The sequence below is a fragment of the Cervus canadensis genome, chromosome 13 (genome assembly GCF_019320065.1).
Source record: "Cervus canadensis isolate Bull #8, Minnesota chromosome 13, ASM1932006v1, whole genome shotgun sequence".
In the NCBI taxonomy this organism is placed as follows: Eukaryota; Metazoa; Chordata; class Mammalia; order Artiodactyla; family Cervidae; genus Cervus; species Cervus canadensis.
In genome coordinates this window covers 34,459,715-34,481,976 of record NC_057398.1, presented here as the reverse complement: position 1 = coordinate 34,481,976, position 22,262 = coordinate 34,459,715, and the positions used below count along the sequence as shown (strand labels likewise).

The 22,262-nt window shown below is 43.4% G+C and overlaps 1 protein-coding gene across 1 annotated transcript; it reads left to right on the top strand.

Moving 5' to 3' along the window:
- Positions 1-21,277: 21,277 nt before the first annotated feature.
- On the top strand, positions 21,278-22,007 carry LOC122452124 (protein FAM209A-like). The gene has a single exon (XM_043485533.1). It carries the CDS (start codon positions 21,283-21,285, stop codon positions 21,919-21,921), a length of 639 nt encoding a protein of 212 aa, XP_043341468.1. The 5' UTR covers positions 21,278-21,282; the 3' UTR covers positions 21,922-22,007.
- Positions 22,008-22,262: the final 255 nt, after the last annotated feature.

Below are 22,262 nucleotides of genomic sequence, written 5' to 3'. Positions count from 1 at the left end.
AATTCTTTGCGACCCCATGGACTGTAGCACGCCAAGCCTCCCTATCCCCCATCATCTCCTGGAGTTTGTCCAAGTTTATGTCCATTGCATTGGGTGATGCCATTCAGCCATCTCATCCTCTGATGTCCTCTTATTCTTCTGCTCACAAGCTTTCCCAGCATCAGGGACTTTTCCAATGAGTTGGCTATTTGCATCAGATGACCAAAATACTGGAACTTCAACTTCAGCATCAGTCCTTCCCATGAGTATTCAGGGTTGATTTCTCTTAAGATTGACTGGTTTGATCTCCATGCTGTATCAATATATACCTCTAAAAGATAAAGATTCTTTAAAAAAAAAATGAAATAGCACACTCCTCCCAAATTAACAAGAATTCCCTGTATTATTAGAGCTCATATTTGGCCATTGGTTGGGGCTTCCCTGGTAGCTCAGAAGTTAAAGCATCTGCCTCCAATGTGGGGAACCTGGGTTCAATCTCTGGATCGGGAAGATTCCCTGGAGAAGGAAATGGCAACCCACTCCAATATTCTTGCCTGGATAATCCCATGGATGGAAGAATTTGGTAGGCTACAGTCCACGGGGTCGCAAAGAGTCGGACACAACTGAGCAACTTCACTTTCTTTCAGTGGAAGCAGGATATTCCAGTAAGATGCATACATTGCAATTATCCTCTTAAAAATGAGTTGATTTTTTGGGGGGAAGGGTGGATTAATCGCCTGTATTAAAACCTTCTATACACAGAGAGCAGGAGCCTGGTTCTTTGTCTGAATTCCTGGGTGCATGAGGGAGAAATAACATGGCTTTTGCTTGGAGGTGGTAGAGAAGGTGGCCTTAGCTGAGATATAGCTCGGCGTTCCAGGTCTCTCCTGGTGAAAGTGGTGTAGTGGTCAATACTGGCGATCACTTTTTGGCAATGGCAGAGACACCCCCATCCTTTGAGGAACGGGGATCAGATACACCAGCACGGACCCAGTGCCTCATGCTCTGTCATCTTCCAGGGAGCCAGGTGGCACCTGCCTGTCTTGTTCCCCAGTGGTACCACCTCACAGGGCTGATGGAGAACTTGGCGGGTACAGGGCACCATGTGTGGCAAATGGCTACTTCCTTGGGGCCCTTGACCTTCGGTCACTGGAATTCCCAAAGCCTCAGCATCTTGCACCTGCTTAGCTGGCCAGAGCCCTGTTTTCTTTCTTCCCAGGTGTGACATTTAGAACCTCATCCTGGAGTGATGGCCCTTGAAGCAGTCAACGACCTCAGATGCCTGATGGGCAGGAGAAGAGACCAGGTGTTTTCTCGGGAAAGAAGGTGAATGCCCTTTTCCAGGTTATATTAGATTATGGCTTGGACTTGTAAATTCCCAGTCCAGAGAATGTCACCATAACTTGTGATGGGTGAAGAACTTAGACTCCAGGCCAGATGGTGGGAACTCCCTGGATCCACTGCGTGTGGCCCAGGAGAAGCTACTCAGCCTCAGTTTCCTCACCCATCAAGGGATGAGTCAGTGCGTGTAAAGTAACCAGCTTCAAGTATTAGTGTCAGTTGTTCAGTGATGTCTGACTGTTTGCAACCCCAGGGACTGTAGCCTGACAGGCTCCTCTGTTCAAGGGATTTCCCAGGCAAGAAAACTGGAGTGGGGTGCCATCTCCTTCTCCAGGGGATCTTCCTGACCCTGGGATCCCACCAGGGTCTCCTGCATTGCAGGCAGATTCTTTACCATCTGAGCCACCAGGGAAGCCCCTGGGGTCCATGGGGTCATAGAGTTGGACACAGCTAGGCAGATGAGCACAAAGTACCCCATACTAATCAAAGTGTGAGGCGCTGGGAGGTGCTGGGCCTGCCTGCCTTGGTGTGGCTGACGTTTGTCTCACTCCTTACCTTCGCTGCAGGTGCCTTTACTTTCTTTTTGTTTGTTTGTATTTTTATTTATTTGGTTAAGCTGCATGGCTTGTGGAATCTTAGTTCCCCCACTGGGGATTGAACCCATGCCCTTAGCAATAAAAGCATGGAGTCCTAACCACTGGAGAGCCAGAGAATTCCTGCGTTTACTTTCTGTAAGACTAAGTCCAAGCCTTTCCTCTTGACCTGGCCATCCTCCCCTTGTTCCTCTGGCTTTTCCCAGTTGTCAACACTTGAAATTCATCTTCCATTCATTTCACTCATCCTCCATTCATCTCTCCTTTCTTCATTACAACACCTCCTAACTGACATCTCTGCCTTCTCTCTTTTCTTTGCAAGCCCATTCTCCACGTTGTCATCTCCTCCTCTCTGAGACCATCCACTTCCTTCACACCAGACACTCTTTGTCATAGTTCTCACCTTCTTAATCTGAAAGCATTTTGTTGTTCTTTTCCTTGCAGATTATCTCATGGATGTACGTGCTATTTCCCTTTTCCAGCTCTTTCCCGGTGGCTAGAGATCCAGCCCTGGACAATACAGAGAAGGTCACTGTACTTGAGGAATGTATGCTCTAGTGGAAGTTGGTGCAATAGATTGGCAATCAGGAAATACATACATGAGCAAGATCTTTGCAAAGAGTGACAAGTGTGCAAAGACTCCTTCCCCCAAAAATACCAACCCAGGATGATGTGAAAGAGAACGATAGGGCTGTTGCTGGGAGACAATTTCCACAGATGTCCTGCATTTCTGCATGTCTTGGGAACAGGGGCAGCCTTTGCCCTGCATTCTCTTTGCAAGGATGTTTGTTTAGTCAACACCCTGGAAGACAGGGATGGTGTGTCTCTTGGGGGCAAAGGGCAGGGTTGTTTACTGTCTGATGTTATAAAGTCACTCTTAGGGCAGAGATGAGGCAGGTGTGTTTGCGCCCATTTATAACAGATCTGGGTTCCCTAAAGTCAGGGTGCCTCCAACGCATTGAGCAGGCAGTTTGCCCCTGGACTGCTCCGTTCAGCTGCCTGGGACTTGAGGAGCAACAGAAACCAGGGCAAACATGAAACTCTGCTGCCTGCTGCAGTGAGTGACAGAGCCCTTTATCTCTGAACTGGATGTCTTATATCCTCCGCCAGCATCTATGAAACTGCAGACTTAACATCTCAGGCCCTTCATCATTCTCCTGCTATGTGCCTGCCTCTGCCTTAAGTACTTGGAACACACAGTATTGAATAAAATGCTCAAATATTCCTGAACTCATGGAACTTAGACTTTATTGCAAGAAAGACATATAGGGGAATTTCCTGGTGGTCCAGGAGTTAGAACTGGGTGCTTTCCCTGCCGTGGGCCTGGATTCAATCCCTGTTCATGGGCTTAAGATTCCACAAATGGCATGTTGCAGCCAAAAAAAGAAAAAGAAAAGAAAAAAACCTACTTAAATCTTAAATAATAGAGATAAAATCTTATATTATGTAGCATAATATAATATATAATTGACAAATGATGGAAAGAATGAAATAGGGGTGTGCTATGAAGTGCTGGGATAGGGGAAAAGATTTATAATTTAAAAAAATTTTTTCTTGGCCGCATCAAGAATTGTTAAGCTTTTTTCAAATGGTTATATATCCTTTCTTGTTCCTATAATATTTCTCTCTTCTCCTTCATAAGTTATTTTAATTTTATGGGTTCAAGGACTTTATCATTCATTACTATAATGTCAGCTCTGATAGATGAAGCATCTCTTTCTTTCATTAAAAAAATATATATATATACACACACACACACACAGCATGTGGGATCTTGGTTCCCTGACCAGGGATCAAACCTGTGCTGCTTGCATTGGAAGCATGGAGTCCTTTATAATTTTAATTGGATATAAAATCAGAGGCAACTCAGTATTTGCACAGTTGTTCTGGCTAAGGGAGGGCATTTAGGGTCTATCCTAGGTGTAAAGGGAACCAGTGAATGTGTGTGCAGGGCAGCGATAACATCTGATTTGCTTTGTTAGAGATCACCCCAGCTGCAGGGCAGGCAATGGATTGTAGCTGAGAAAGCAGGGAACTAGAACTACACAAGCAAGAGCTGCTGGTGAGCAGAGATTGGAAAGAAGGGGAGGGAGATGAGTATGTTTTGGAAATAGAACTGATGGGGTTTTTTTGTAGATTGGTTCCTTATCTCTGGAAGATTTCATCAGCATTTCTCTGCACTATATCCAGTTCTTACACATGTGAATGTGTGTACTTGTGTGTGTAAATGCAGGAGCCGTACTAGAAATATTTGATAATGTCTTAGACATAAATAGAATGATAATGTGTGCCCTCAATCTTTCAGTCATGTCCGACTCTTTGTGACCCCATAGACTGTAGCCCGCCAGGCTCCATTGTCCATGGGATTTTTCAGGCAAGAATACTGGAGTGGGTTGCCATTTCCTTCTCCAGGAGATCTTCCTGATCGAAGGACTGAAACTGTGTCTCCTGTATTAGCAGGTGGATTCTTTACCACTGCACAAACTTAAACATGACATTTTATAAAATATGTAAATAGTTTAAATACTATATGAGAATTTAAAATATACATCTTAAATTTCTAAATAAATGGAATTATATATTTTAATAAAATTGATTTTAAAGTGATACATTGTAACATAAACAATTCATCAAGTAGATCTAGCAATATCTAAATTATTTGTTGAATACACAATGGAATATTACTCAGCCATTAAAAAGAATTCATTTGAATCAGTTTTAATGAGATGGATGAAACTGGAGCCCTTTATACAGAGTGAAGTAAGCCAGAATGATAAAGACCAGTACAGTATACTAATGCATATATATGGAATTTAAAAAGATGGTAATGATAACCCTATATGCAAAACAGAAAAAGAGACACAGATGTACAGAACAGAGTTTTGGAATCTGTGGGAGAAGGCGAGGGTGGGATGTTCTAAGAGAATAGATTGAAACAAGTATACTATCAAGGGTGAAACAGATCACCAGCCCAGGTTGGATGCATGAGACAAGTGCTCAGGGCTGGTGCACTGGGAAGACCCAGAGGGATGGGATGGGGAGGGAGGTGGGAGGGGGGATTGGGATGGGGAACATATGTAAATCCATGGCTGATTCATGTCAATGTGTGGCAAGAACCACAACAATATTGTAAAGTAATTAGCCTCCAACTAATAAAAATAAATGAAAAAAAATTATTTGTTGATTTTTACACATTGTGGGTATAATTTTGGTTGTTTTTTGGGCATGGGTATCACTAGTTATATAATACCACTAGCAACTCTGAGCTATGATTTGATATTGGAAATGACACTACCAAGAAAAACTGTGAGAAACTTCGAAATCTGCAAAAAAATAGTGGTGGATGTCTTCACTCCTGGCTTAGATGCACCTTTGTTTCTGAGTTAGCTCACAGCTCTGTAAGTTATAGAGACCAATAGAAATACAATTGCTTTTTGTTGATTGAAATGCAAACAAATATTGTCCAATGGAGATACAAATAAACTATTTCCCTAGGGATATTGGCCTGCTTTGCCTCAAACTGCACATCTATTTGTTTTAGCATTCCTGATTTTTTTATACAGGGTGTGTTCTCTGAATTTTCCTCTGAGCTAATTGTAATGTCCTTCTGCTCCCTTCTTCAATTAATGAGTTAAGTAAAATCTTCCCTGGTGGCTCAGACGGCAAAGAATCCACCTGCAATGCGGGACAACCGTGTTCGGACCCTGGGTTGGGAAGATCCCCTGGAGAAGGGCATGGCAACCCACTCCAGTATTCTTGCCTAGAGAATCCCCATGGACAGAGGAGGCTGGTGGGCTACAGTCCATGGGGTTGCAGAAAGTTGGCCATAACTGAGTGACAAAGCACAGCAAAATCTTTGACTTGAATTTGGGCAAACTCTGGGAGATGGTGAGGGACAGGGAGGCCTGGTGTGCTGCAGTCCATGGGGTCGCAAAGAGTTGCACACGAATGGGCGACTGAACAACAACAACGAAATCTTTGACAGTTTCCCTGGTGGCTCAGTAGTAAAGCATCTGCCCTACAACGCAGGAGATGTGGGCTCAGTCCCTGGGTTGGGAAGATCCTCTGGAGAAGGAAATGGCAACCTACTCCAGTATCCCAGGGACTGAGGAGCCTGGTGGGCTACAGTCCATGGAGTCATAAGAACTGGACATGACTTAGAGACTAAACCACCACCATCAAAATCTTTAACATGTGTTCATCTAATATCTGTATGAATTAAGATTTTTGATATTTTGAAATGACATCAAATTCTTCCAAGGCTCTCTCCGTTAAACAGATAGCTGTTGGGTTATCTATCATTTCCACAACTAGAGATTTTTTTCTTAACGTTGGTGATATTGGTCAAGATGCTGAAAGTGAAAAGGGTTATTTCCTCAGTTGTGTCCAACTCTTTGCGACCCCATGGACTGTAGCCTGCCAGGCTCCTTTGTCCATGGAATTCTCCGAGCAAGAATACTGGAGTAGGTTGCCGTTTCCTTCTTCAGGAGATCTTCACAACCCAGAGATCAAACCTGGGTCTCTTGCATTGCAGGCGGGTTGTTTACCATTTAAGCTACTGCCTAATCCTCTCTCAATTTCTACTGAACAAATAGCAATAACATTATTTTTTTTTTCTAGTTGTCTTTATACTGCTTGAGATTTTTAAAGAATTCAACTTCTTTATTATCAATAAGTCATAAAAAGGGCTTCCCTGGTGGCTCAGTGGTAAAGAATCCTCCTAATGCAGAAGCCATGGATTTGACACCTAGGTCTGGAAGATCCCCTACAGAAGGAACAGCCTGGAATGCAAAGTCAAGTGGGCCTTAGAAAGCATCACTACAAACAAAGCTGTTGGAGGTGATGGAATTCCAGTTGAGCTATTTCAAATCCTAAAAGATGATGCTGTGAAAGTGCTGCACTCAATATGCCAGCTAATTCGGAAAACTCAGCAGTGGCCCCAAGACTCAAAAAGTCAGTTTTCATTTCAATCCCAAACAAGGGCAATGCCAAAGAATGTTCAAACTACTGCACAATTGCACTCATCTCACATGCTAGCAAAATAATGCTCAAAATTCTCCAGGCCAGGCTTCAAGTACATGAATCATGAACTTCTAGATGTTCAAGCTGGATTTAGAAAAGGCAGAGGAACCAGAGATCAAATTGTCAACATCCGTTGGATCATAGAAAAAGCAAGAGAATTCCAGAAAAACATCTACTTCAGATTTATTGATTACGCCAAAGCCTTTGAATGTGTAGATCACAACGAACTGTGGAAAATTATTCAAGGGATGGGAATACCAGACCACCTTTCCTTCCTCCTGAGAAATCTGTATGCAGGTCAAGAAGCAACAGTTAGAATAGGACATGGAACAACAGACTGGTTCCAAACCAGGAAAGGAGTATGTTAAGACTGTATATTGTCACTCTGCTTATTTAACTTATAGGCAGAGTACATCATTTGAAATGCTGGGCTGGATGAAGCACAAGCTGGAATCAAGTTTGCTGGGAGAAATATCAATAACCTCAGATACACAGATGACACCACTCCTATGGCAAAAAGTGAAGAGGAACTAAAGAGCCTCTTTTAAAAAAATTAATTTATTTATTTTAATTGGAGGCTAATTACTTTACAATATTGTCGTTTTTGCCATACATTGACAAGAATCAGTCATGGGTGTACATGTGTCCCCCATCCTGAACCCCACTCCCACCTCCCGCCCCATCCCATCCTTCAGGGTTGTCCCAGTGCACTGGCTTTGACTGCCCTGTTTCATGCATCAAACTTGGACTGGTGATCTAGTTCACATGTAGTAATATCCATGTTTTAATGCTATTCTCTCCTCTTGATGAAAGTGAAACAGGAGAGTGAAAAAGCTGGCTTAAAACTCAACATTCAAAAAATGAAGACTATGGCATCCAGTCCCATCACTCCATGGCAAATAGATGGAGAAACAATGGAAACAGTGACAGACTTTTTATTTTTGGGGGCTCCAAAATCACTGCAGATGGTGACTGCAGCCATGAAATTAAAAGATGCTTGCTCCTTGGAAGTAAAGCTATAACCAACCAGCCTAGACAGCATATTAAAAAGCAGAGACACTACTTTGCTGACAAAGGTCTGTCTAGTCAAAGCTATGGTTTTTCCAGTAGTTATGTACGGATATGAGAGTTGGATCATAAAGAAGGCTGAGTGCCGAAGAATTGATGCTTTTGAACTGTGGTGTTGGAGAAGACTCTTGAGAGTCCCTTCAACTGCAAGGAGATCAAATTAGTCAATCCTAAAAGAAATCAGTCCTGAATATTCTTTAGAAGGAAGGACTGATGCTGAAGCTGAAACTCCAATACTTTGGCCATCTGATGCAAAGAGCTGACTCATTGGAAAAGACCCTGATGCTGGGAAAGATTGAAGGCAAGAAGAGAAGAGGACGACAGAAGATGAGATGGTTGGACGGCATCACTGACTTGACGGACATGAGTTTGAGCAAGCTCTGGGAGTTGGTGATGGACAGGGAAGCCTGATGTGATGCTTCATGGGTCTCAAAGAGTTGGACATGACTGAGCAACTGAATTGAACTGAAGGGAATGTAGTTTCACAAAATCCCATTAAGGATTATATAAGCAAACATGAAAGACTACAGCTGTATGCTATTTTACATAAGGATATTTTATGATTTATCTTTTTACCTTTTGAAGGATGTTCAGATTCTTTGCAGCTTTTCACTCTGAGGAACTATGCTACCAGGAATATCCATAGTGTGTTCACATCTCATGAGTCAGGAATTTCTCTAGGTTTCACTGTAGACATGTGGAACTGACTGGTGAATAAACAGATGCTTTGGGGTTTTGTTTTCTGCTTAGAATTTTTTTTGAAGTATAATTGATTTACAATGTTGTGTTAGTTTCGGGTGTACAACAAAGCGGAAAAGAATATATATCCTTAGGTTATTACTAGATTTCAAGTTATAGTTCCCTGTGCTAAACTGTAGGTCCTTTTTGTCTATTTTATATATAGTAGTTTGTATCTGCTAATCCCAGTTTCCCCAACTATCTCCTTTGGTGACCATAATTTGTTTTCTATGTCTATGAGTCTACTTCTGTTTTGCATATAAGTTCATTTTTATAATTTTTTAAAATTCAACATATGACTGATACACGATGTTTGTCTGTGTCTCACTTAACTTCACTTAGTGTGATGATCTCTAGGTCCACCCGTGTTGCTGCAAATGGCATTCTTTTACATGGACAAGTATTATTCTATTGTATTGTTATTGTTTAGTCACTAAGTCTTGTCTAACTCTTCTGTGACTGCATGGACCGTAGCCCACCAGGCTCCTATGTCCATGGGATTTTCCAGGCAAGAACACTGGAGGGGTTGCCATTTCCTTTTCCAGGGGATCTTCCCAACCCAGGGGTTGAATCCATGTCTCCTGCACTGCAGGTGAATTTGTTGCCAGTGAGCCATCAGGGAAGCCCTTTCCATTGTGTATGAGGTGTACATTGTATATGTATATTCTACATATATATACTATATGTGTGCATGCATGTGTGCTAAGTCGCTTCAGTTGTGTCTGATTCTTTGCAGCCTTATGGACTGTAGCTCACCAGGCTTCTCTGTCTGTAGGATTCTCCAGGCAAGAATATTGGAGTGGGTTGGTATGTCCTCCTCTAGGGAATCTTCCCGATCCAAGGATTGAACCCAAGTCTCTTACGTCTCCTACATTGGCAGACAGGTTCTTTACCACTAGTGCCACCTGGGAAACCCATATATTGTATGTTTATATGTATATGTATATTGTATATCTTCTTTATCCACTCATCTGTCCATGAACACTTAGATTGCTTTCATGTCTTGGCTATTGTCTTGGGAAATAGTGCTGCTATGAACATTGGGGTGCTTGTATCTTTTCAAATTACATTTTTCTCCAGATATGTGCTCAGGAGTAGGCTTGGAAGATCATATGTCAGCTCTATTTTTAGTTTTTTGAGAAATTCACATACTGCTCTCCATAATTTCTGCATCAACTTATATTCCCGCCAACAGTTCCTTTTTCTCCACACCCTCTCCAGCATTTATTATTTGTAGACATTTTAATGATGGCTGGAATGAGCGTTTTAACTTTACTAGATGTTTTTGACTTGGTCCCTGAAGTGGTTGCCCCATTTACAAAACCACTGTAGTGTCTCCAGGCCTCTGATTCCCCACACCTTCTTCTGGTCTTCCCCTGATGACTAGCCACTGGGTGGGGCAATTCCATGAGAGGGACATGGCCGTCTTAGAGTCACTGCTGAGCGAAGGGATGCAATCCAGGATGATCCATGGGTACCAATTTGTGGTGAGTTCCCTCTATTCTCCCCTCTCCCTTCCCGAGAGTCCCCCTAGGGTTGGGGGTAGGGCAGATGAACACAAGTTATTTGGAAGCCACCTCTTCCTTGTGTTCTGGAAAAACCTAAATTCCTTGTGGAGAGAGAGGTGGCTGCCCCTGGTTGGAAGGAGTCCCTGAGACTGGTAAGTGGATGGAGAACAACTCCATGAAGAGTGGCCCTGTGCCTACTCCTGGGGGCAGCTTTGGCACCAAGACACCTGTCTGGGCCACGACACTCATGTCCAGGAATGACAGTGGGCTAGATGAGGGTGTCCTAAGTTACCAGGTGTGGCCCTTGGATGGGAGGGACTGCTGCTGACATTTCATCTGCCTAGGGCACTGGGCTGGGATGGAGAGAGGTGCAGGAGCTCCAAGAATGAACCACATTGACCTTCCCACTTGCTGACAGGATAGAGGCTCACAGGTGATCTTGACAGGTAAGGACTAGGGAAACAGACATTTCCATGCATCTGAATGTGTGGGTAAATGTCACATCGTAAGCCAGCCATCTCGGTGCATTGTAAAATGTGTGCCCTAAAGAGGAGTGACCTGGCACCATATCCACTCAGCCAGGTCAGGGAGGACTGAAAGAGGAAGTATTGGAAGTATTCTCGGGAGGAAGGACTGAAAGATGAAGTGTTCCCAGAAGGATGAAGAGGACCCCTCACTTAGAACAGGATGTCAAGTTAAGGGCTTCACCTTTGTAGTAATAAATGGGGAAACATCGAAGGACTGTTTTCCTTCTTTGAAGGGATGTGACATGAATAAATAGACTTGCGTTCTTGAAAGATGATCCTGGCTGTGGTGTAGACAACAGATCCGAAGGCAGGCGGTTTGGCGATGAGGCAGGTGACTGACGAAGGTAGCCTGGGCCAGGGTGATGGGCATGGGGCGGGTGCTGGGGAGACCAGGAGCAAAACACCTGCAGTCTGATGCTTCCCCAGTGGGGAGGTGGTGTTGGTTATTCTCAGGAAGGACTCAGGAGGAGCAGGTGTGTGTGGGAAGCTGAGAGTTCTGTTGGGGCATGTCTGATTCCAGAGTCTTTGGCTGTGGGGACCTAGCAGGAGTTGGGGGGACCCAGCCTGAAGCTTTTGAGAGGGACCAGGCTCTGACTACACAATTGAGGGGTCATCAGGCTATGTGGATAATAAATAAAGCCCCTGGGCTGATGACATCACCCAGGGAAAGCCAGAAGAAAAGGGGACCTTGGACCAGACATGACTGTTCATGTGGTTTTAGACTGTATTGGGAGCTTCTGGAGGGCGAGTGGTTAGGATTCCAAGCTTTCACTGCTGTGGCCTGGTTCAGTCTCTGGTCGGGGAGCTGAGATTCCACAAGTCATGAGGTGTGGCTACATAATAACAACAGTAATAATAAAGCTCTATGTTTGAACTGGCTGCTTCTACCTTTAAAAATTATTTTTATGAAAGTCTAGTTGACTTACAATGTTGTGTTAGTTTCAGGTGTACGGCAAAGTAACTCAGTTTTAGGTATATATACATATATATGGGCTTCCCTTGTGGCTCAGCTGGTAAAGAATCTGCCTGTGATGCAGGAGACCTGGGTTCAATCCCTGGGTTGGGAAGATCTCCTGGAGAAGAGAAAGGCTCTTTTTCTTTCCAGAATACTCCAGTATTCTGGGGGTCTCAAAGAGTCGGACAAAACTGAGCGACTTTCATACATATATACATATATATGTATATATATATATTCTTTTTGAGATTCCTTTCCTTTAGAGATTACTACCAAGTATTGAATATAATTCTCTGTACTATATAGTAGGTCCTTGTTGATTATTTATTTTATTTTCAATTGAAGTATAGTTGATTTATAATGTTGTGTCAGTTTCAGGCGTACAGAAAAGTGATTTAGTTTTTTACATATTTATTATATATACATTTGTTTTCAGATTCTTTTTCCTTATAGATTATTACAAAATATTACATATAGTTCTATGTTCTGTACAGTATGTCTTTAATGGTTATTTATTTTATTTTAATTTTTTATTGACATATAGGTAATTTACAATGTTGTTACCTCTGCCCTTTGATTGCCATCCCAAACACTGTATTTATAGTCATTTTCCCCAGCCTTATAGTACAGAGCATTTCATATAAAAATAACCACCACAAAAGCTAGTCTGTTTTTCTATGATCATAAGCATCATCCAAAGTCCGAGAAAAACCGAGTCACAAGCTGAAAATGCCATTGGCATGATGGTTACGAACTTTTAGTTACAAGTTGCTTCAATCATGAGACTCTTAGCTCATGGTTAACTTAAAAAGGTCCTCATTAAATGAGAATGGGAAAATACATTTATTATTTATTTTTAAGCAGTCTTTGATAATGTAGTGAGGCATCTTTACGACGTGCTCTGACACGATCTTTCTACATCTGGACTCAAGGAGGTCTGGTTTTGAAGAAATGAGATCTACTGTTTTTACAAAGACACCAGAACTTACGTATTCCAAGGGTGTTTCCTCTTCAAAGCGCAAGGATTAGTCAAATGATCACGCCCTTTGGAACGACGTCATTGAAACTCCTTTTGGAGGCAAGAGGCTCTCCTGATATCTGCTACAGGGATTCCTGCAACCCTTTTGAGGAGGACAAGGGGACTTGAATTTTGGAATCGGCCAAGTCACCTGATGCCAAGTCTGATGAGTAAAAGCAAAGACTGAGCCAAGTCACATCAGTTCAGCAAACCTGTGGTGTTCATACCCCACCTGAACCTTTTCCTCCCCAATTTTCACCTGCTCATGAAGAGCATCACCACCCACCAGCCTGAAAACTAATTTCACTAAAGCATTTATCTAAAATTTAGTCATACGTGTGTTTCCTTTCCTTTCTGCCTGCCCAAACCTGATCCACTCCTGGTCTACTTATTTACTCCAGAACCCAGCACCACCATCCTCTCACTGCCCCATGTCAAGCCATGGGTCACCAACCTCCTGATGAGGTTGTGGGCTCCAGCTCCCTCCATCCCTTCTCACCAGGCATGTTCTGCTGTTCTCCGGCTGACCACCCTTCATAAGTCCCATCACTATCACAAGCGTACAGACAAATTCCCCGGTGGAACTTGTTCCTGGCAGAGCTGCACCTCCTAAGCTTTGTCTTGGTTCCTTGCATTTGCTGAGGTTTCTGCCTCCTTACAGACATTGCAAATGCTGTATCTGCAGCCCTGGGACCCTCTGCCTTCATTCTCTGTGTGCCTAGCTCCTTTGCACTGGTATTGGTTTCTTAGAGCTGCTGAAACAATGACTGAAAACTGAGTGACTTAAAACAGCAATTTCATCTCTCAGAGTTCTGGAAGTAAGAAGTCCAAAATCAGAATGTTGGCAGAGTTACATTCCTTTAGAAACCTAAAGAGGAGCTCCTTCCTCGTCTGGTACAACTTCTCGTGTCACCTGCAGTCCTTGGCTTGTAGCTGCATCGCTCTGGCCTCTGCCTCCATCTTCATTTTTTAAAAATTTTATTTACTTATTTTTGACTGTGCTGGGTCTTTGTGGCTACACATGTGCTTTCTCTAGTGCATGGGCTTCTCATGTTGCAGAGCACTGGCCCTAGAGTGCACAGGCTTGATAGTTGTGGCATGCAGGCTTAGTTGCCCTGTAGCATGTGGAATCTTCCTCGACCAGGGGTGAAACCGGTGTCCCCTGCATTGGCAGGTGGATTCTTAAGCACTGGACCATCAAGGAAGTCCTCTGCCTCCATCTTCTCATGGCACTTTCCTTTGCGATTGTCTCTTTTCCTAAGGATATGTCATAATGAGTGAAGGCCCATTCTACTCCAGCTTGTGTGTTCAGTTGCATCTGACTCTTTGCAACCCCAGAGACTGTAGCCTGCCAGGCCCCTCTGTCCGTGGAACTTTCCAGGCAAGAATACTGGAGTGGATTGCCATTTCCTCCTCCAGGGGATCTTCCTAACCCAGGGATTGAAGTGGCATCTCTTGTGTCTCCTTCATTGGCAGGCGGATTCTTTACTGCTGCACCACCTGGGAAACCCAACTAGCCACTGGATCACCAGGGAAGTCCCACTCCAGTATGACCTCATTTTAACTGTTTCTATCACAACCCTATTTCCAAACAAGGTGACTTTCACAGGTACTAGGTGTTGGGCCTTTGACAGATCTTGAGGGGTGGGCAGGTACAATTCAACCTCTAGTAGCAGCTTTCAGATCTCAGACTAGACCTCTTTCCTCCAAGAGACAGAGCTCTGCAGGGTGAGCTGTGCATCTTTAGCTCAGCCTTTAGCCAACTTCCGTGGCAGTCTTCTCAACTTAGATGAACATATGCGTTCAGTTGTCTTATCTTTGTGTTCACCTTTCACTTGAATGTAAGTTAAGCTCCTTGAGCACTGGGTCCATACGGCTGCTCATTCTCCAGAGCCTGGAAAGGTATAGGCACAACATTGATGCATCATGCATTTTTACTCATGAATTTCAAAATATATACACTATTGATATTATGTATAAAATAGATAATTGGGCTTTCCCAGTGCTTCAGGGGTAAAGAATCTGCCTGCAATGCAAGAGCTGCAGGAGACTCGGGTTCAGTCCCTTGGTTGGGAAGATCCCCTAGAGGAAGACACAGCAACCCACTCCAGTAATCTTGCCGGGAGAATCCCATGGACAGAAGAGGCTGACAGGCCATAGTCCCTAGGGTTGCAAAGAGTCGGACATGACTAATGAGAACCTACTGTATAGTTCAGTGCTCTGTGGTAACCTGAATGAGAAGGAAATCCAAAAAAGTTTATATACATATAGCCGATTCACTTTGCTCTACAGTAGAAACTAACACTACACTGTAAAGCAATTATATTCCATTAATTTAAAAATATGAGTTGCAGGCTAGAGAAAGTAGTAATCTGAAGATTGGAGAACATATCATCACAAGACCATAACTTACATCTAGCTCACGCTTCATCATTTTGTCTTCACAGCCTTTATCTCACATACTCTGCCCAACAACTCAGCACAATAAGCCAAGCAAGTCTATATATCTCCCCATTTTATATAGAAATCAAGCTCATAACAAAAGGAGATGCTGTTGTTGAGACAGGACCACAGATTTGTAGAGCCGAAAGGAATCTCATAAGATGGGTCTGTTCTCCTTGTTTTACAAAGGAGAAAACAGGAGTTGGAGAACTGAAACCATTCACTTATAATATCTTATCTGCTTGCTAGTAGAGCTGTAATTAGATTCTTTCCATTTCTCTCTTTTTTTTTTTTGGCTATGCCGCTTGGCCTTCGGGATCCTAGTTGTCCAACCAGGAAAGGAACCCACGCCCCCTGCACTGGAAGTGCAGAGTCTTAACCGCTGGGCCACTAGGGAAGTCCCCCCGAGCTCTACAACTTCTCATCAGATTCCAAGAGAGTAATTCCAAACATGTTTGGGGAATGGCAGACCCATCCCAGTAAATGTGTATCCTCCCCAAATGATGACGTGGTTGGATGACACTTTTGGAATACATGAAGCCAGACTGCCTGGGTGGGAAGCTCGACTCCACCCCTTCCGGGCTTGGTGAACTTAAGGGACCTCATAAATCAATTCACACCAAGACATCTGTGATTCATGTGATATCTACCCAGGTTGAACCTACTTTTGAAAAGAAATCGTTAGCCCCAGGCAAAAATCTCTGCTGCTGGTGCCTCATGTAATATCTGACACAGATATTCCTAATAAACAGGGAATGGATAAACAGGACTGGAACTCAGGCACAACTGAACTTGGACATGGGGGAGGTTCTGGAGCAAGAGGGAGCCACCCAGAATTCCTCAGTTCATTCACAGTTGTGATGCATCACCTATGCCACACGTGCGTAGGATTGTGTAGTCCTGAAAACTCGTTTCAGGAAGGACAAGCACAAGCTAATGAATCAGTGAAACTTGGCATCATAACACAAGTGATAATTACAGAATAATAAGCTCCATTATATCAGTTTTCAGGGAGTTACAACAGACTATTCCATTGAACATATTGGCTAATAGATCCCTATGGCCAAAAATCCATAAAACACATAAGGCAGGATTTTATGAAAATATGTCCATATTTTTGTGTACAGTCAGGGACATCATATACACTTTTAACTATTTTTGTAAAAATTTTTATTTATTTGACTGTGCCAGGTCTTAGCTGCAGCACATGAGATTTTTTTTTTTTTTTTAGTTGTGGTATGTTAATTCTTAGTGTTTGCATACGGGATCTAGTTCCCCAACCAAGGATAGAACCCAGGACCCCTGCATGGGAGCATGGAGTCTTAACCACTGGCCCACCAGGGAAGTCCACATTTTAAATTATTTGTGTCAAGAAAATAGCTTGAAGGAGAACCATGAAAATAATCACAAGGAGGGGAAATTGCTGTTGGGGTTAGAATAAAAAAGTTAGTTTTTTTTTTTTCTTTCACCTATTAAGAGGATAGATCAAGGGAAACTAGAAAATAATTTCTGAAGGATTTTCTGTCCATTAGACAAATATTTATCAAATGCCTACTTGGTCTGGGCACATCTAGGACTCAAAATGCACAAGATAGACCAAGCCCTGTCCTCAGGCAGTCATTAAATAACAACATGAGCTTGTTTACCAAATTTTGGGAAATTAGTTGGAAGGATTATCTCATGAAGCTTGGCAGGGGTACATTTAGAACAAACAAAAGAATCTGCCCACAATGCCCAAGATCAGAGAGATGCCCAAAGGATAGTTAGTAATTTTATGTAACAAAGATGTTGATACGCTTGATACCCTTTACGTTTTGTTGTTGTTCAATCTGTAAGCCATATCTGACTCCTTGCAACCCCATGGACCACAGCATGCCAGGCTTCCCTGTCCTTCATTATTTCCCAGAGTTTGCTTAAATTCATGTCCATCCATTGTGTTGGTGATACCATCCAACCATCTGATTCTCTGTCACTCCCTTCTCCTCCTGCCCTCAATCTTTCCCAGCACCAGGGTTTTTTCCAATAAAATGGCTCTTTGCATCAGGTGGTCAAAGCATTGGAACTTTAGCTTCAGCATCAGTCCTTCCAGTGAATATTCAGGGTTGATTTCCTTAAGGATTGATTGATTTGATCTTGCTGTCCAAGGGACTCTTAAGAGTCTTGAAAGCATCAATCCTTCTGCCCTCAAGCTTCTTTATGGTCCAACTCTCACATCCATACATGACTACTAGAAAAACCATATCTCTGATTACATGGACCTTTGTCAGCTAAGTGATGTCTCTGCTTTTTATTATGTTTTCTAGGTTTGTTATAGCTTTTCTTCCAAAATATCCTTTATAGGTGTGTGTTAGTTGCTCAGTCATGTCCGATTCTTTGCACCTCATGGACTGTAGCCTGCCAGGCTTCTCTGTTCATGGAATTCTCCAGGTGAGAATACTGGCATGGGTAGCCATTCCCTTCTCCAGGGGATCTTCCTGACCCAGGTCTCCTGCATTGCAGGCAGATTCTCCACAGTCTGAGATACCAGGGAAGCCCTATCCTTTACACAGCTAATATCAAAACTCCACAGGCAATTCAGAAAGAGATATAAATGGCCTGTTGAATTTAATGCAAATTAAAATATGTGCAAAATTAAATGAAAATTAAAATACAACAATCTGGAGTTGCCAATAAACCTTCAGAGTTAGTAGGTCAGCAGGTGGAAGAGACTAATAGACTTGAAATTGATTATGATAAATCTACACCGGGTGTCTACTGATCCATTAGTGAGAACCAGAATCTTGGAGGATATGGAAACGAACACTTGAAAACTAACTTGTTGTCAGAGTTTCCCTGCATATGAGTTTATTTAGTTTAAGCCAGAAGATTCACGAAGCCATTCCTTGAGACCACCGTGAGGAGACAGAGAAATGCTGAATTGACTTGTTGGCACCCAGTCCAGCTGAACTTTCTTATGTAACAATGGCCTCGGCTGGTTTGTATGAGAACTTGTGAAATGAAAGCTCAGAGTGGCCAAAACAAATATGTAGCCAGATTCAAGCTGACTTGGCCAATGTTTCTTTAACATTTTCATCTTATGAACATAGAAAACTAATAAAATACAAGGCTGTGCATTTACCACAAATCACGATCAGGAACTGTTGCTTGCCCGTATCTCTGTTACATCATCTTCACTATCAAAAGCTTGAACATTCCATAAAGTCCATGGAAAGCATTCAAAACCGTAATGAAAACAAGCAAATCAGGAATGGGGAAATGCATGCTTTCTGTTCTCTGCTGGGTGTAGCCAACAGTTTTCTCTTTCAAAGTGTTGTTTGATTTTTCTAGCAAACACCTAGAACCCTCTCCTCTCCAGAAATCAGGTATTGGTAGACCAGGAGGTGTGTTTGTTTAGCACTCTATGCCTTTATTCCCAGAAGAGAAATGGGACAGAACACTCTGTCCAATAAACAATTGCCCAAGGTCTTGGGCAAAAGAAATTGGGACAGGAAGCAGACAGACTTACTCGTTGCCCCAGGTAGCTGCTTGATAAGGCAAACACGCGTGTACAGTGAGTTCCTGTCCTCTTGTGATAAATATTTATGTGCTCAGCCCTGTGTTTGAAAGCACTAAACCATTTCTCAGTCAGAACACTGACCTTTGGATGCAAAACATAGGACTAATTTCGCAGGTGATGTAATTAATTTTTGTGGCTCCAAGCTCACTGGGAACAAGAGAAACTGTTGTTTTCGTGCGTGCTTAAAAAGCGATTCATCAGGTCTGAGCGGCTTTCAGGTTACATTGTCAGTTTATAACCTGAGACTTTTCCTTTTTTTAAGTCAGGGATGCATTCTTTAAATTGAAGTATAGTTGATTTACAAGTCTGTGTTAATTTCTGCTGTACGGCAAAGTGATTTAGTTATATATACACTCTTTTTATATTCTTTTCCATTATGGTTTATCACAGGATATTGGATATAGTTCCCTGTGTTTTACTGTAGGACCTTGTTGTTTATCAATTCTATATGTAATAGTTTGCACCTGCTAATCCCAAGCTCCCAGTCCATCGCTCCCCTACAATCTGGGACTTTTTTTAATCACTACTGGAATTCAATGATTTTTGAGAGACAATGGTCTGGGAATATTATAAGCAAACTCACATTCTCTTGATAAAAGAAGAACTGATGAATGAATAATCAGTTCTTCTGATTATTCTGGGTTAATGCACAAGATTTGTATTGGGTTGGTCAGAAAGTTCGTTTGGGTTTTTCCATAAGATCTTGCCAAAAAAATCCAAATGAAATTTCTGGCCAACTCAATATTTTTTCTTGGAGATAATGAGGGTTTTATTTTTAGGATATTGGTTTAGCATGGCCCCAAATTTCTGTGACCAACATATATTTCACTTTAACGTTCTTAAAATGTACAGGCAAACTATTCTCCTATGGTCAGCTAAGTTAATCCTACCCCAAACAAAAGTAGAAGGCAAACAAGTAAAAATATTTATCACAAACACCACCACCATCTTTCCAGGTGATACAAGCTGGAGACTCCAGTTCCTCCTCATCACTTCTGCCTCTCTGATTCCCAGTGTTCAATGGATCTAAAGATCTTATTGTTTTCCCCCTAGAAATATATCAAATCAACAGACTGCCCTTTCTCTGCCTCCTCCAACTTGCTATTTGCACAGGCGCCTCCAAGCACTAACTCACCAAAACCAAACTCAAGGTCCTCCCTGCCAGTGGGACCCTTGCAGAGTTCCATTTCTCACTAAAAGGCATCCTCTTTGGATCTACCCTCTAGGACCTGAGTCTACATCCTGGGCTTCCCCCCACCGCCCTCCCTGACTCGCCCTTCCCCGGGTCTTGTGAATTCACCTTCTTGAACAGCTTGGAGTCATCCACTCATGTCATTCTGTGTTCACTGCTTTTTCTTAGTGTGAAAGTTGCTCAGTCGTGTCTGACTCTTTGTGACCCTATGGACTGTACAGTCCATGAAATTCTCCAAGCCAGAATACTGGAATGGGCAGTCTTTCCCTTCTCCAGGGGATCTTCCCAACCCAGGGATCAAACCCAGGTCTCTTGCATTGCAGGCAAATTCTTCACCAGCTGAGCCATAAGGGAAGCCCATTTTTCTTAGGACACATTCATCTCCCACCTGCGCCACTGAATGGCCTCCCAGGACCTCTGGGATTGCTGCCCTGGCTTCATTATCCCCAACCTAGCTAGACTGCTTTCCCAAACACAAACCTGATGGAAAATCATCTGTGACTTCCCTTTGTCCTGAACATGAAGAAGATCCCATCTCCACCCTGGCAGGAGGAGGGGCTTGCACCAGCATCCCTCCTTCTGCCCCATGGTGTCTGCCCAGAGCTCCAGCCACACTGGCTCTACAACAACGGCCGCCCAGTTGACTCTCCACTTTTTCCCCTCTTCATCCACCTCTAAGAACTTATCAGTATCTGCAATTGGCTTATTGATTAGCCAGCACATCAAAGGTACTCAGTGAATATTTGTGGAATAAATGAATGTCTGAATGGATGAACCTATTAAGGAAAGCACCAGGGTGATGGAAGGTGAATTCATCCAAGAAAATGGCAGAGTGGAGAGGGGAGAAGAAAACCACAAGATGTGGAGAAGGAAATGGCAACCCACTCCAGTAATCTTGCCTGGGAAATCCCATGGACAGGGGAGCCTGGTGGGCTACAGTCTGTGGGGTCTCAAAGGTTCAGACGTGACTGAGCACAATCATCTGTAGGAACAGTGTAGGCCATACAAAACACATCAGTGGCTCCCCGTTTGCGGACTCTGGTTTAATATCTTTCTTTCCCTTTGGCTCTCTACTTCACAGGGGCACATGCCTGTGGGTCTGCTCTGCTCACCACAGTGTCTGGATTCAACAAAGGGAAAACTAAAAATAAAAGATGGACCCACCCTCCCAGTAGAGCACCAGGTTCAGAAAGAATACACTGGCAAGGAGATAGCATTCCATCACTCCCCGCCTCTTTTTGGATTGCCCGCTGGAAATGTCACCACTTCCCTTTAAGCCCTACTCCCAGTTGACCCCCCGCAAGCCTCCTTGTTCTCTGACCTGAAGTCATCACAATGGCCAGATGGGTTCTGGCCAGGGCGGGGCCCTCTGTGACGTCACCAAGGCCCCGGCCCTGCCTGGTCCTCAGTCTCCAGATGCCAGGGCAGACCAGCGCGCCTGGTCCTTGCTGCTCACCATGCGGTCTGTGATGTGGTTCTTTTTCTGGTCTATGTGTGTGTCCTCCTTCTGTGCTTTTGTGTTCTTCTGTCTGAGAGATGAGACCATAGAGCTCCCCGGGAAGGTACCCTGCGGAAGGCACTTTCGAATTCAGCAGAATTTACCAGAGCATGACCGAGGCTGGCTTGGCAGCAAGTTGCACTGGTTTTTTCTCCTCGTTGTGCTGTTTGTGATACAGAAGTTTCCAGGAGACAGTGACGAGAGTACTGTGCAGACTCTTCCTACACTTCGGGGTGGTTCACTTGCCTCTTCGGGAAAGAAAAATAAAAAGGCTTCCCCCAACAAAGACTATATGTTCGATACCTTAAACCAGCTTGAGATGGACCTTGTGAAATTTGTGTCCAGGGTGCAGAATCTGAAACTCACCACGGCAACCGGCAGTAACCTCAGTCTTCCCAGTCTCGAGGTACCTGCTGACATACACAATAACATGACAATACATGAGTTATGGGGTGACGAAGACTTCAATGAAGACTCCGAGTGAATATGTGTGTCAAAGTAGAAGAGGAAAAGTTGAGTGTGGAAAAAGTGTATCCAAACCAATAAAACTATTCTGAAGCAAAAGCAAAACCACAAGATGGAAGCCTACGCCTCAGGTGGTTGTCGATACATCTATATTCTTGGGCTTCCCTAGTGGCTTAGCTGGTAAGGAATCTGTCTGCAATGCAGGAGACCTGGGTTCGATCCTTGGGTTGGGAAGATCCACTGGAGAAGGGAACAGCTACCCACTCCAGTGTCTGGCCTGGGGAATCAGTCCATGGTGCTGCAAAGAGTGGGACATGACTAAGCGATTTTCACTTTACTTCACTTAAGAAAGGGGAAATC

Coding starts and splice junctions, on each gene's coding strand:
- LOC122452124 (XM_043485533.1), top strand. CDS start 21,283: ATGGGTTCTGGCCAGGGCGGGGCCCTCTGTGACGTCACCAAGGCCCCG.